General features: G+C 45.8%; 2 protein-coding genes across 5 annotated transcripts; one reads left to right on the top strand and one right to left on the bottom strand.

The window, feature by feature from the left end:
- Positions 1–28: 28 nt before the first annotated feature.
- Positions 29–8,239, bottom strand: OSER1 (oxidative stress responsive serine rich 1). The gene is made up of 4 exons (XM_062642324.1): positions 8,216–8,239; positions 3,592–3,708; positions 1,579–1,692; positions 29–832 (listed from the first exon to the last, which is right to left on the bottom strand). The coding sequence occupies exons 2-4, from the start codon at positions 3,666–3,668 to the stop codon at positions 145–147; spliced, it is 879 nt and encodes a 292-aa protein (XP_062498308.1). The 5' UTR covers positions 3,669–3,708; positions 8,216–8,239; the 3' UTR covers positions 29–144.
- On the top strand, positions 7,910–12,341 carry LOC134175903 (oxidative stress-responsive serine-rich protein 1-like). 4 transcript variants are annotated; one of them, XM_062642326.1, is made up of 4 exons: positions 7,910–7,989; positions 8,315–8,435; positions 9,996–10,103; positions 10,771–12,341. In XM_062642326.1, exons 2-4 carry the CDS (start codon positions 8,359–8,361, stop codon positions 11,453–11,455), a joined length of 870 nt encoding a protein of 289 aa, XP_062498310.1. In that variant the 5' UTR covers positions 7,910–7,989; positions 8,315–8,358; the 3' UTR covers positions 11,456–12,341. The 4 variants fall into 4 exon arrangements, with proteins under 4 accessions (XP_062498310.1, XP_062498312.1, XP_062498313.1 ...); XM_062642328.1 differs by having other exon boundaries at positions 7,915–7,933; XM_062642325.1 differs by having other exon boundaries at positions 7,985–8,077.
- The last annotated feature ends 2,665 nt before the right edge of the window (positions 12,342–15,006 follow it).

The following is a 15,006-nucleotide window of genomic DNA, read 5'->3' on the forward strand; positions in this document are numbered from 1 at the left end:
TTGCCCAGTTTAAATAATGAGCATTAGCTAAGATACAGAGAAGTGGTTTTATTGCAAGCACAGTGAGCAGAAAGTAGGTTGCATCTCACATGAGTGTGACTGAGGGCAGATTTAAACCGCACACCCTTACAGTGCTCATTGCTGTCAGGTGTACATCATTTCTGCCATGTGAGACATTTTCTTTGGGATATACAAGTAATATTCCATGTATCCCGAAAGATCTTCAATAGTCACATCATCCACAAAAGCCCTGGCTTGCTCAGAACAAGAGCGTGGAGAGCTTGAGGGAGTTCTTGATAGCAAAGACTGGGAGTGATCCTCAGAAACTGTTCTTCTATCAGGTGCCAAAGGGAGGGTGTTCTGCAAGCCAGAGAATTTGTATACTTCCATATCTTGCCATCGTTTACACTGACAGGCTTTATCTGCACATGCACATGGCTTATTCGTGTTCAGCTTGGACATAGACTGAAAGTCAGAAAGCTCCGTAGTCTTTAGGCTTGCTTTAGTTTCTAGAGAAGCTGGAGAGTTCTCCTGTCTGTTCTTTGACACTGACCGCATAGCAGAAGCTTCCAAAGACTCAACATCAGCTCCCTTATGGCCAACGTCAGGAGCAACATTGCATTGTTCATGTGGACAGGCTTCCTTTAGGACTGGCATCCCACAGCCACTGCTGTCGTCCTGGACATCATTTTGGCTCTTATGCACTAGCTGGTTGCATGTGGAATGTGACTTTGTGCTGCAATGGATAAACTTGGGAGGATGAAGAATTGGAGACTTGGAACACCTGTGACGCTGGGTTCTCACAACTCCTCTCGAAGGCTTCTTCATAGACCTGCCAGGTAAAGATACAAAAGAGATTGAAGATTCACTAAAAGACTCAAAGCTGGATTATGAGCAACGCTGGGCAAAACCTCTACTGCATTTATATTGGTTGCATGAGCTTTAAGTTCAGAGTATTTGCTTTGGGTATTCTGCTATCTTGGAATTTGACTTTATTCCAGCCAAGCAGCTGTATAAAATATAAAAGGAACACCTAAGAAATGAAACCTCAAGTGCATGGTTTTAAGGTTAGAAAATGAGTAAAGCATGTGAGACAGGACAAAATAACTTATTAGGGAAGGACAAAGCATGAGAAGACAGCACAAAACTAATGAATCAAGGGCAAAAGGTCATTTTGTTTCAGTAGGAGATGAGCAAGAAGTTCCACGTAGACACCTCAGAAACCAATTCTTTAATCTAGTTTCAAAAGCAGTGACAGCTTCTGCAATGACAAACAATGACTGAAAGAGATGCACTCATGATTGATTCAAAAACAGCAGTTCACACTTATATTAAGACACATCTGTAATGTTTAGCAACCTATAGGTAAACGGCATTTCCTTTCACTTCACACACTTGTAAGTAAGAATAGTCATCACATATGAACATAAAAAGGTGGTGGAGAGTATTTTGAATAGTCCCTTAATAAAGAAACAGTGCCCTATTTAGGAGTGTAGTTACGAGAAACCTTGTCTATTTAAAATTCCCTTTCAATGCAGTATCATTTGAAGTAGTCTGATATCCCCAAGCTTCTCTTACCCATGCCAGGCTTCCTTAGAAGTGCACACACTCTTAGGTTTGGTTTCATCTGCCACTGTTCTAACTAGTGCTCTTGGACTTGTCCCTTCACCCACAGAGAGAGAAGCAGTAGATCTGTGAAAGACAGTGAAAAGTTAACAGCCCAGACTGGTCAGCACTATGAATGTGAAACAAATATGAAACTTGTTTCCCAGAAAAGACTGCTCCAAATCATTTACAACAGGTCTTAAAAGACCTGCCCACAAAGATGACCGAAATCAGGAGAAGTGTTTACCCATTCCTATCTCAAAAGTTTGTATAACAGACTCTTTCACCAAACATGATGCCATTCAGTAACTAGTCTGCAAATCCCAACTCCACATGTCAATGACGAAGCACACACAATGGCTCAGTTTCAGTTTCCCTGGAGAGGGGAGGGGAAAACCACCATCACTGAAGAAACACGTCTCTTTTTCCAGAGACAAATAAGCCATTCTTTCCTAAAAATAAATGTTCTTTGGACATAAAAAGACTTTGTTTAACTGAAGAACACTTAAGTCTCTGTCTAAAAAAACAGCCTAAAACTTCATGCTTCAATCACTTAAGCAACCGATTTTGTGTCAGATCTTCAACTTCTATTCAAGCCAGGGACCTTAGAAGATTTACTAATTTTTCTGGTGCTATAAATTCATCTCAAACTCCCATTTTCCAGAAGCTGTAATAATCCCAAGGACTATTTTTTTCCAAGTTGCAACTCTACATATTGCACTAGAATTCACAAGGAAATTATTTTCAATATCCTATATTAAATTCTTGGGTGACATGGTTTAGTGTGAGGTGTCCCTGCCCCATGGCAGGGGGGCTGGAACTAAGGTCCTTTTCAACCCTAACTATTCTATGATTCTATGAAATTAGTTTGTAAGCAGGGTGAATTCCCTGAAAAGTGAAAATTAGACCCTACTCTCTGATCTACGACAGGGATAACTGATATTTAAGAGTCCAAACTATTAGTCAAACATCAGCTATTTTTCATTTAAAGGACAGTGAACACAGAGCAGAAAACTGAAGGTCAACAGTAAAAACTCCAAAGTATGCCTGACCTGAGGAGTAAGACTAGAGAGACTGAAGAAATGAGAGGCATTTGTGTGGTTATTATTTCTAGTGAGTTTAATTATTTAAATGAAAGATAGCTTTAGAAGCCCATCTACTCACAGTGTAAGCTCTATGGTAATTCCAGCTACTACCTTGATGTTTACATACTACCTCAATATTTACATACTACCACACCTACACTTTCAGTTACTGGCATAACTGTATTACTGACAACAGCTTACTGAAACACAGGACTGTACAGGTAATGTGTAATGGTGCACATCCGTCAGCAGAAAACACATTACATAGCAGCCTTTTGGTTTTTAATTTCAGATAAAAATGGTTATTGTCAAGAGAAGACACATGCTGCTTGGGTTCTGCTACCTGGGACAGGAAGGGTATGCTGGATCTCCCACAAAATGTGACAACATAAAAAGTATTCTTTCCCATTTAGTGAGTTTTGTTATAAATAGGAAATCTGTAAGTGGCAGCAATGAAAATAGTTTGTGTGGGAATCATGCACTGAATGACTTATACTCTCCTTTTCTGACATGGAAAGAACATTCCTCTCCTGGGAAAAGATGGAAGTTTATTCTCATGACAGGCTTTCAGAGCCATTACAATATGCTAAGTTCAGTAATAAGAGTTCTAGTGCTACAGACACAACCTCTGGCAGCCAGACTCATGCCAAAATTCATTTCAAGCATGCTGTCAGTTACTGACAATCATAAGGTTTGTTTCAAGCCTGTTGGGAGCTAACAGGGAACTACAGTTCCTTGAGAAGGGCAGCCTATAGCTAGTGAATTTGTTTCAGCTTAACTAGAATAAAAGTTTTAAGGCCTAAACCTTTGCAATTACCTCATTTCTTCACATTTAACAGCAAAAGTGCTCCCTTTGAGTCCATTTGTAATACTCTCTGTACCTCCCTGTGGTGTTACTTACCCAGCTGTGTCAACTCTCAGCTTTTTGAATGCTGTCTGCAGGCTTTCCTCTTCTCCATCCTTAGCTTCCGTTTTCATTATTGGGATGGCCAGAAGGTGTCAGAGTTACCATGTACTGCTACAAGCATTAAAAAAAAAAAACACATGAAAATAAGAACCAACGCACTGTTAAAAACATTAGTTGCCCAGCAGCACCATAATACATGAAAATAAACTCAAAAATAGCACGCTGAGCACATAAGGCTGAGCTCATTCTAGCGGAACATTTCTGAAAGTTGATTCAGAACAAGCTGATGATACCCAAAAAGAGAAGAGTCTCTTGTACAAGTGCATAGGTGAATTAGCAATTTAAAGTAAAAACTGGTGTCACAAAGATGGTGGCTTGCCCATCCGTTACAGTCCAGACTCTTCTATTCATCTTACAGTGTTACCAAAATAATTCCAGAAGAGGTGAAAGGTAGAAGGAACACCGCTGTTAGAAAGAGTCAGCTTCCTACAACTGCTGTTTCCAGCTTTGGGACACATATAAAAAAATCTCAAACCAACAGATTTTCCTTAAAATGAGATAAAAATTAAACAAAAACTTTTGATCTTATGTCTAGATCCCAGCAAGTTACACAATCCTATCAGAACATGGCACTGTGATTGCAAATAGCCACTAAAATTTTCTGGTATCAGCTCTTGAACAAGTACAAATGCCAATTAGACCACAAACAGCAACGAGTGAGCCTGTTTTAAATAAAAAAAGTAACTGATAAAAACTGGCTGATATATTTTTCTTTTAATCTACCCTGCCCATCAGTTAACATAGCTATAAAGGAATCTCAAATCTTTCTAATTTGATGCTCCTCATTGCCTTACACTTCTGCAATCACATGCACATGCTACACCAGCCAGGCTTCAGCTGAAAAAAGACCTGGTAAAGGTTTGCTTCCCTGACAACAGCAAGTCTCAGTTCTACTCCAAACTAACTCAAGCTCACTACCTGTTGAAGTTTACCTGGCCAATTAACCTGCTTTTGACTTGACTACTTCTGGAAAAACAGGGCCATTTTGGGTCAGTGCCATTACTGCAAGAGCCTCAGGGCCACACTATCTGGGTTGTGACAAGATCATCTCCTCAATCTTTATTATTAAATTGCAAGGTTTTCACACTTGACAACATTCTACAATGAGATCTGTTTGGTAGATAAGGGGAGAGCAGTGGATGTTTTCTACCTGGACTTCAGTAATGCTTTCATTGTCTCCCACAAGACTCTCAGAAGAGGTGATGATAAACCATCACTGGATGATTAGTCAGTGGCATGGACTGTAAGAGAGGCACAGCAACTGGGCCCAAAGCGTGGCAATCACTGACACAAAGTCTAGTTGGAGGTCAGTAACTAGCAGGGTAACCCAAGGTACAGGGCCCAGTGCTGTTCATCATCTTCATTAAAGATGTGGATGATGTGGCAGAGTGTTCCTTCAACAAGTTTGCTGATGACACCATACTGGGATGGGTGGCTAAGGGACAACGACAGGCTGGAAAAAGGGGCCAACAGGAACCTCATGAACTTCAATGAGGGGGAAGTGAAAAGCCCTGTTCCTGCAGGGGAACAAACCCATGTGTTAGTACAGCTTTGCAGAAAAGGCCCTTGGGGTCCTGGCACACATCAGGATGTACACAACCCAGCAATGTGTCTTTGTGGCAAAGGGACTAATGGTATCCTGAGGTCAAGGGAGCTGATCCTTCCCTCTGTTCAGCTGGAGTGCTGCACCCAGCGCTGGGCCCCCTGCTACAGGAGACAATGACATGCCAGAAAGAATCCAGTGAACAGCCACTAAGGTGATGAAGGAATTGGAACATGTCTCCTGTGAGGAAAGGCTGAGAGAGATGGGACTGTTAAGCCAAAAAAGGGCTCAGGAGGGATCTCATCAACATATATATACCAGAAGAGTAGGTACAAAGAGGACAAGAGCCCAGCTCTTCTCAGTGGTGCCCAGCAGCAGGACCAGGGCGCCTGGGCACACACTAGAATGCAGGAGGTGCTGCTGTCTGAGCATAAGGAAAGACTTTGCTGTGAAGGTGACTGAGCATGGTTACAGGCAGCCTGGGGAGGCTACAGAGTCTCCCTCCTTGGAGATACACAAAAGCTACCTGGACACAGTCCAGAGCAACTGGCTTGGGGTGGCCCCCCTTGAGCAAGGGGGTTGAGTCTCCAGGGTTCTCTTCTGTGATTCTGTATCTTCTTGATGCTCTAAGAACCCTTTACAAAGGTAACTATCCAAACCCAGGAAACTATAACAGCTCTTGTAACATCATACTTGCATAGAGCACTAGCACTACTTACCAATACAGCAACAACGCCTACATTACTACTACTTTTAGCAACAAAGTACCAGCTTTTCTGTAGCATGAGAAGGTGTCTGTGAAGAGAGAGAAACTTGAACCTCTGCAGCTCAGTTACTTATGCAGCTATCGAGTGATCATCTCTGCTCCCTCACAGCCTCATTCCAGCTGGAGGTGGCAGCTCTCTCCTCTGTTGTTCCAGCTGTGATTTCATCTGGACACCTCATATTGCAGACAGCTACTATGAGACACGCCGAAGGCTAATGTATCATAACAACATCAAGGAACACGGTGTCCAGTGAGTCAGACAGCAAGCAAACATGAGAGGAGGAAACCAACACACAGATTGACAACACGATGCTCATCTGAGCAAGTTATTACTTCATGTACTCTTAATTAGATACTACTGCTTGGGTGAAACACATGAAGTCTTACTTCAATAAGATTCCCCCTTCACCCCAAAAGAAAATTATTTAAAATAAATCAGCCTACAGCTTTTTTAACACCAAAACCCTGTATTAGATAACCTCAGCAAGAGAAAAAAAAGCTTTCAAATCATAGCATCATAGAATAGTTAGGGTTGGAAGGGACCTTAAGACCATCTAGTTCCAATCCCCCTGCCATGGGCAGGGACAACTCCCACTAAACCATGCCAACCAAGGCTCTGCCCAACCTGGCCTTGAACACCACCAGGGATGGAGCATTCACAACTTCCTCAACCCATTCCAGGGCCTCACCACCCTGACAGTAAAGAACTTCTTCCTTAGATCCAATCTAAACTTCCCCTGTTTCAGTTTGAACCCGTTACCCCTTGTCCTATCACTACAGTCCCTAGTGAACAGTCCCTCCCCAGCATCCCTACAGCCCCCCTTCAGATACTGGAAGGCTGCTCAGCCTGGAGTATCTGAACAGCCCCAACTTTCTCAGCCTGTCTTCGTACGGGAGGTGCTCCAGCCCCCGATCATCCTCGTGGCCCTCCTCTGGACTTGTTCCAGCAGTTCCATATCCTTTTTCTGTTGAGGACACCAGAACTGCACACAATGCTCCAAGTGAGGTCCCACAAGAGCAGAGCAGAAGGGCAGGATCACCTTCTCCAACCTGCAAACCACTGTACATTATTCAAAACATACTACAGTTTTAGACTATATATTTTATGCTGCCCTTCATCATTGACACAGTAACCAAAGTTTAATGTTGTGTCAAAAAACCACATCGAGCCGTCTGCTCTTCATATCCCAGGAAAACACACATCTTCCCCTTCCCACCCTATGTCCAGCTCTTCCCCACAATACACAACCACTAGCCCGGCGCGCTACAAGACACCCAGCACCACTCATGAAGTTACAAAGCACAGGCGCAGCCGTTGGGTTAAAGGCAGGCAAGGCCAGGGAGCGGCAGCTCCGGGGCAGCCCCGAACCGGGCCGCCAGCCCCAGAGCAGCACCCGGGCAACGGGAAGGGAGCGGCAACGGCTCCCCTCCCGCCCGACGCCTCACGGGCTCCTCACGGGCTCTCACACCCCGGTGCCTGCCGCCCGCACCTGGGGACCCCCGGCCCAGCTCCTGCCCCGCAACCCCCAGGCGGAGCCCAAGAGACACCGCGGCCTCGGCGCGGAGCGAGGCCCCATCGTAGGCGGGGGTGACTCAGCACAACCCCCGCACCCCGCCGGGGAAGCCCCGGAGCTCTCCTCCTCACCCACAGCGAGGGCACCGCCGGCAGCTCCGGACACCCGCGGGGCACGGTCCCGCCGCGGGGACACAACAGCCCCACCGGCCCCGTCCGCGGGAGAGGGGGGGGCAGCGCGCAGGGACCGCTGCAGGCCCCGCCGCGGAGCCCGAACTCACCGCGTCTGCCCCAGAGCCCGGCCCAGCCGCGCACCGCCGGCCCCGGAAGGAACCGAGGTAACCGAACTGCGGCGGGAGGTGGAGGGAAGCGCGCATGCGTATATCCGCGGGGCGGTGACCTCACTTCCTGTTGTGCTCCCCGCCCCACCTCCCACCGCGAGCGTGAGGCGGCGGTGAGCGGCGCCGCCGGGTCCTGGTGCCCCCGGTCTGAGAGCGGCCGCATGGCGGGGTGAGAGGCGGCGGGGCCCTGGGGAGCTGGCGGAGCCTTGGCGGGGCGCGGGAGGCTGCGGGGCCAGCGGGGGCTTCGGGACCGTCCGGTAGGCAGGGGCCTGCGCTGGTGCGGCGGCAGCGTGGGCCTGTGTCGGGTGTGGCGCCGGCCCCTTGTTCGATGCAGCTGTGGCGGGGACGTGCCGGGCTCTGAGGAGCGCGGGGCTGGAGCTCGCGGTCGGACGCACCGGGCTGGTCGGGAGGGTGCCTCCAGCCGCGTCACTTCGGTGCTGTACAGACTGTGTGTGTCCGGACCTCGCCATCCATCCCCGGTTCCTGTGTTTCAGTGTGTTCTGTATGGCACGGCTGGCTGCACGCTGAGCGTTCATCCATGGACTTGGAAGCTAAAGATGAAGAGGAAGAGAGTCTGCAAACGGCTTTCAAAAAGCTGAGAGTAGATGCAGCAGGGTGAGTGACAGCACCGTGTCGCGTGTCAGTGTCTTTTGTATTTGGCTTCTGTTATTTTGCATCTCAAAACAAATATTTAACAGAAGGTGCCCTACTCTGCAAGAGGAGACAACTGCGTCGCTTCTGATGAAACGCAGTCATTGCAACTAATAGGCAAAGCAGTACTTTATTACTGGCTAATTTTAGCATGTTAGCCAACTGAAATTACACAGTGACTGCATAAAATGACTTGTCCAAAGCAGCAAACCCACTCTTAACTGTTGTGGTAGCCATAGTGATATAGAAGTTGTTTGGCTGCTGGTATCTTCAGCTGCTATAGTGGGTGAAGATCTGTTTGGAAAGTGTCCATAGGACACACCAGCACTTCACAGTGTGCTGGGCAGCTCAGTCCCACTGTAAATCATCAGGCTAAATATGAGCACTGATAGTTTCTGATTTCAGGGGATTTTGTAGAGTGAAACATCTGCAGACTTTATTCTATTAAAAACTTATTCTATGACACACGAGGTATACTGATAGTATGGAGTAAAAATGTTCTTTAAAAGCAGGAGTTAATAGGATTATGCAGTCTGACATTTTCTGAGATAGTTCACTAGAAGTCTTTTGGGAATTCCCAAAGAGAAAGCTTTGTATCAGTAATTAATGTTGCCTTGTGATTTCATCTCCATGGCCATCAATACTGCAAACTCATTACTTCCTCTGCATGTTAAAATACATTTTGCTTTGCTACTCATTTCTTCTACTTCAGGAGGTCTTCTGTTAAATGTCGCAAAAAAATAGCTGTGCTCTAACAAGGAACTACTTATTAAGCATACCACTTTTGATGTACTACCAGTAACAGACTGTGTGGAATTCTGGCTGATTCCTGATGACATCTTCTTAAGCATAAAAAGATCTTGTTTTGCAGGCATGTGTTTTGACCAGCTCAAGTGTTGCGGCTAATCCCTTAAGATCAACTTTGGGCAGAGTACTTGGGCTCTTCTGCTAGAATTTCAGCCTCATTTCTTATGATTTCCCATCTCATGTTCCAAATCACACATACAGCATCATAATGCAGATTCACATGCTGAGGCATTTATGTTGTCTGGTCCTCCTGTGCATGTTTATCTGGGAAATTTAATGAGAAATAAACTGGTAATCTGTTCTGTCTGTTGTACCTCATCCATTTCTCCACTGACGACTCCTGAGGCTGCTGCTATGGGTTCCCAGCTTTGCATTTTAGATGAGTAGGAATCTAACAACTATTGTCTGACAAGAACATTTGGAACCTGAGTTTACATTCCTTTAATGTATCGTTTTGGTACAAATAGGGCATGACATCAGCCTTTGGGTGTTTTGGCCTGCTGTCATTTTATCTCACCTATCTTTAGACCACTGAGGTCAGTATAGTAAGAGTTAGGTTAGATAAATCTGTAATATCCTGTTTCTAACCACTCACTATAGGGGAAGCTCAGGCTCCAAACTTCTTAGTGAAGCGTCTAAAGCGAATAGGCTGAATTTAGACCTCCAAAGCATCATGTTCAGGCATTACTATAAAGTGGCATTCCCCTTTCTACTCAGATGTATTGCGGCTCTGTCTGTTGGTGACGGGACGATGCTGAGAACAGCAAGAGCAGCTGTGGATGGAGCCAAGCAACAGACTGTCTGCTCAAAGGAAGTGTGGCACGGGTAAAATACCATTCACTGTGCCGTGCTCGTGGTTCTGGTTTGAGACATTTAACACTCGAATACTGTTCCCAGTGCATGTTGTTAATTAGTTGCTTCAACATATCTCTTCTCTCCCTTATTACAAAACGTTACCGTATCTGTTTTGATATGGTGTTTTTAAAGATGCTTTCAACAAAGACTTTAAAGCCAATATTACCTCTTAGGGTACTGAAAACTTTCTTGTCCACTGATTTCCTCAGAAGTCCTTTTGTTCAAGCCTTACACCTTTGCAACCCGCTCTCGCCTTTTTCTTGGTTTATTTTATTTCTGTATTGAAGTACCTGGATATTCAGGATTCTGCCAGCAGCTCCACCAGATATCCAGGTTCTGCACTACAGTTCAGTTGGGATGACAAGAGTATCATTTGGTTAGCAGAGAAGATTTGGGGGGAAGTACCTTTAAATAAGGGCTCTTTGTATGTGTCTTTGGAGGAGCCCAGATTTCTTCAGCCTTCTCCACTGTTCCTGTCAGAGATTGAGTGACCAGTCACCTGAGTTTTCTAAGCAGAAAAGAAAAGGAAAAAAGAACCCAACATATTCTAAAATAGTTTTAGCCACAGTTTAGAGCTTACTGAGCTATGGTGTAGAGTCTGGAGTTACCAACTTGCTCACCTGTTATCACCCTGCAGGTGTGTGAGAAAGCCTTCCAGAGGATCAGCCAGAGTCCCACGTCGCAGGCGCTCCAAGTCTCCCGTCCTACATCCTCCCAAGTTCACTTATTGCAATATGAAAGCCAACAACCAGCTGAAACACAAAACCCAGGCAGATATGTCAAAGGGTGGCATCAGCTCAGACGTTTTTGTCCCAGCAGAACACGGTACGAAGGACGGGCACGATTCTCACTTTGACGCTAGTGATGACAAAACTGAACCTTTGGAAGCTTTCACCGCTGAAGAGCCTTTGGAGAAGTCAAGAGAGAATTGTCCTACTCTCTCTTCATCCTTTGAGACTAGCTTGCATTCTAGCCAGACCTCAGATTTCCAGTCCTTATCCATGCTTAGCAATGGCAGGCAGTGCCCTTGTACGGACAAGAAATGTCAGTGCCAACAGTGGCGAACCATGGAAGTGTACTCCTTCTCTGGCTTACGGAGTGTCCTGTCAGAGTGCGAGAAGGCAGTCCTCGGAGTCCACACCCAAGCTCTTCAGAATAGGTCCCCCTGTGGGACAGCCTCATCAAGTTCTCCTAGGTCTTGTTCTGAGCAAGCTCGAGCCTTTGTGGATGACGTGACTATTGAAGATCTCTCAGGATACATGGAATACTACTTGTATATTCCCAAGAAGATGTCTCATATGGCAGAAATGATGTATACTTGACTGAAAGCAATAGAGAATCCTGAGTCAGTCTGTGATAACGGTTGGGTTAAATGCCTTGTCAGTGCCATGTTTTCACTGTCGTGTGTTTGATCAGATATTTCTTTGCCTCATACAGTTTAGTTTTCTAATAAAATGAAAAATGGAATATAGTTTCTGAGCTTAGTTCTAAAAAGAATGCACTAAAGTCTGAATACATTAACAAAAGCACTGTAGATCTAATGACTCCCCTTGGTTTTGGGTTTGTGCTGTGGATATTCAAGCTCTGTAGTGCTGTTTTCACTATCATTTGGGGGGGGGGGGGAAGGCCTTCTTTTTTTTTTCCTGAAATTTTGCAGTGTTTAGAAGGTTCATTTTAATGTGTCCCAGTACTAAAGAGTAATGATTCATAGCTACAGCCCTATCCTCATCCTCCTCTAGGGAGAAGAGTGAGCAGTCATTCAGTATTTTGAATAGGATGAATCTCCTTTCCTCAGACACTACCTGGCTTGTTTTTAGTTGGATCCTGTTGTGAATTCCTCCCAGACGTGTTGGGAGGTCCATAATGTACAAGTGTGCTCTTGGACCCCTCCATAAGTTAGCTAGCTCTCTCTTAAGCAGTTCTATTTTTCTGCAGATAAGCAAAGCTCTTAGAAGCAAGAGTATATTTTGTTATTTGTGCTTTACAGATGGAATAATTTAGGGGGGAGTGAAGCAGGCTAACAGGTTTTTTGGGCCATGTCTCAGAAGTAGAGATGGTGGAACCATCTACAGAGGTTGCTTCTGAGGATGTTTGGTCCACACAAAGCAGTGTGGAGAGGTAATAAAGAAGCATGTATCATACCGGCTTTGTGGTGTAGAGCTATAACATTCTGGTTGAAAATACTGAAATAAAACATTTTGTTGCTGAGACTTGCATTAATAAACGTTTATCAAACCCCAGCAAATTAAAGACTGAATAATTTGACTTACACTCATCTCCCCTCAAGACCTTTTCTTTAAAGAAAAACCCACCCTAAAGTGTACTTTCGGTGCCAGCTGTACACACGTGATAAACAACTGTGTTTGAATACTGCAGTTTTTACTTACATGCTTAAAACAGTAGTCAGCAAGCCAAGGAGTCACAAGCAGCTGTACGAAAATAGATTTGAGCAGATGTAGACAGCTGACCTCACGTCCTGTGCTAGGCAAGTCTCGGCCATTCTAGTTGGTAATTGCTGTCTGTAGATTTTGCCCGTCATCCCTCAATTTACACTATGAATCCAGGAAGCTCAGATTTTAAAAGCTCAAATAGATCCAAGTAAGTTAACATAAGAATACACCTAAAGCTGTTGCTTTGTTCCCAAGTGTCATGCAGTTATTGCAATATTTGCTCAGTCTCAAACTGATTTCTAAATGTTCTTGCATGAGTATTTCACTGTCTCCTTCACCTGCCTCTTCCAGCACTGTTCTGCGCACCCACACAAGCACAGTTCTGGTTTTCTTTGCTTTCCCTTCTTTCTTCCTACAGAAATTCTGGTATAATACATACTTTCCTTCTCAATGTAAATATTTAGTACTTGTTATCTTTGCCGCTGCCGTTTTTCAGAGGCTGTTTCTGCTTCAGCAGTGCCCTTCTGCTTGTGTTTCTGTCTTGTTTTTTGTGCCCATTTAAAATTGTTTGAAGGTATTGTTGCTAGATGCAGTCTTTCTCCCTTTTAGACTAAGGATTACCCCGGCCAGCCCTTATGTGGAATCTGTGCCTTTGAAGCTGATCTTTAACATGCACAAATGCAGGTAGTGATACCCAGTGCTGGATGTCCCCACTCCCCCCTCCAGCCAGAGCCCTGCCAAGGGGCACAGCCAGGCTCTTCCCCAGCAATGGCTCAGCATTGCCTCAGTGCTGCTATTTCTGCTGTGGAACGCAGTCTTGCTTCTCTCTACCAAATTACGCCCAGCCCTCTGGAAGCACCTAAACCTTCAAGCTGCTGTTACACAGAACTAGTAGCGATCAACACTGCTGGAAAGGCACAAGGCTGGACAACGTGTGTTGTCCAGGGAGAGTGGGGGAACTGGGAGAAACCATGGAGGTTAGACTAGTCCAAGATAGATACTCCTTGAAATTCAGGGCTGAGAAGTAAATTCAGGTTGCCGGAATGCTGGATGGGAGGGCATATTTCCATATGGTCCTGTGCAGGACAGTAGTAACTAGTAGTGAGGGGGGAAGGAAAGGGGGGAAAAGAAACAACAATGCAGTGGGTTTGTATGCAGCCTGAATTACCATTTGTGCTAGTGTATAAGCAGCACAGGTGTACAAGCTGCTGCCTGCAGCACAGGAAGGGCAGATACTTGGGGTTCTTGACTGCAAGTATCAGGTTTGCAGCAAACATACTGGAATATTGCTGCTGATGTTCACATTGCTCAAACCACCTCTTTGGGGTGAAATGATGCGCTCTAAGCAAAGCCCAAGCCCAAATATAGTTTCCTTCAAAGCCTTCAACTCCTCTGAGAACTCAGTGACTGCTGCCTGCCTGAAACCTCAAGCCTTACTAGCAAACAGATGGCATCTTCTCTGGGAATGCTGGCACAGCACAATTAGCTTGATTGATGAGTGCCAGCACTTGGCCTTGGAGCTGGTCTGGTACAAGCAGTGCTGAGCACAGCTCCACCAGCACTACTGCCTCTAGCCTGCTGCTGGACTGCCCCAGCCAGCCTGGGGTATGTTGTCTGTGCTCGGATGCTCAAGGATGTCCCCAGTCAATTCACACAAGAATACTAAAGTATTCTGAGAAAGCACTGTTGGGCTTACTGCACTCCCAGGACTTCCCTCTCTGCTTCCTATCTCAGGTGATTCAGGTTGTTTTGTTTTCCTTTGCAGTGGCTCCCCCAGCTCTTTACAAGCCTACTTGTCTAGTTTCAGGACTGGTTCAACCAAAGTGAGATGCAGAAGCGCACCCTAGAGCAATGAAGTGTATTTCTCGCCTCAGAGAAGCCAAACTGAGTCCCAGCCAAGCTTTACATTGGCAGACATTCAATCAGGCCACCAGGAAAAAACGAATTATAAATCAGTGGAGCTGATTCTGCATCCTGAGTTCCACCTTCTCCTAAACCAGGGTAGGTGCTTCTGGGCCTGCAAAGCCCCGTGACTGACTCCAGCCACCTGCTCTCTCCTCTCTGTAACATTTACATCAGCTCCAAGATGAGACACCCCGGATTGTGCATTTCTGCACCACCAGCACCCGCAATCCTGCCCCAATGGCGCCTTCTGCCAGAGCTCTGCCAATGCCACCGGGTCCAACCCCTCAGCATCCCATGGGGCAGCGCAGCACCAGCCCCTTCCGCAGGCAGGAAGGCTGTGGACAAGAGCTGGGGTGGATCTCAAGGTCACAGAAGGTCAGAACACCCGCTAACAGGGCTGGCACCCATCCTGCCCCTCAAGCCTTGCTCAGGTTAACAAGCCCAAACCCAGCTAAATAAAATAAGCACATCCTGTGGCACCATGTACCTGCGGGACCCAGAGGGATGAAGCGACTTGTCGTTTTTACTCCCAACAGCACAGCATCAATTCATCACAAAACATGCCACTAGATGGGGCT

The sequence above is a fragment of the Pezoporus occidentalis genome, unplaced genomic scaffold (genome assembly GCF_034315485.1).
Source record: "Pezoporus occidentalis ecotype Australia unplaced genomic scaffold, CSIRO_AGI_Poc_V1 ctg70, whole genome shotgun sequence".
Classification (NCBI taxonomy): Eukaryota; Metazoa; Chordata; class Aves; order Psittaciformes; family Psittacidae; genus Pezoporus; species Pezoporus occidentalis.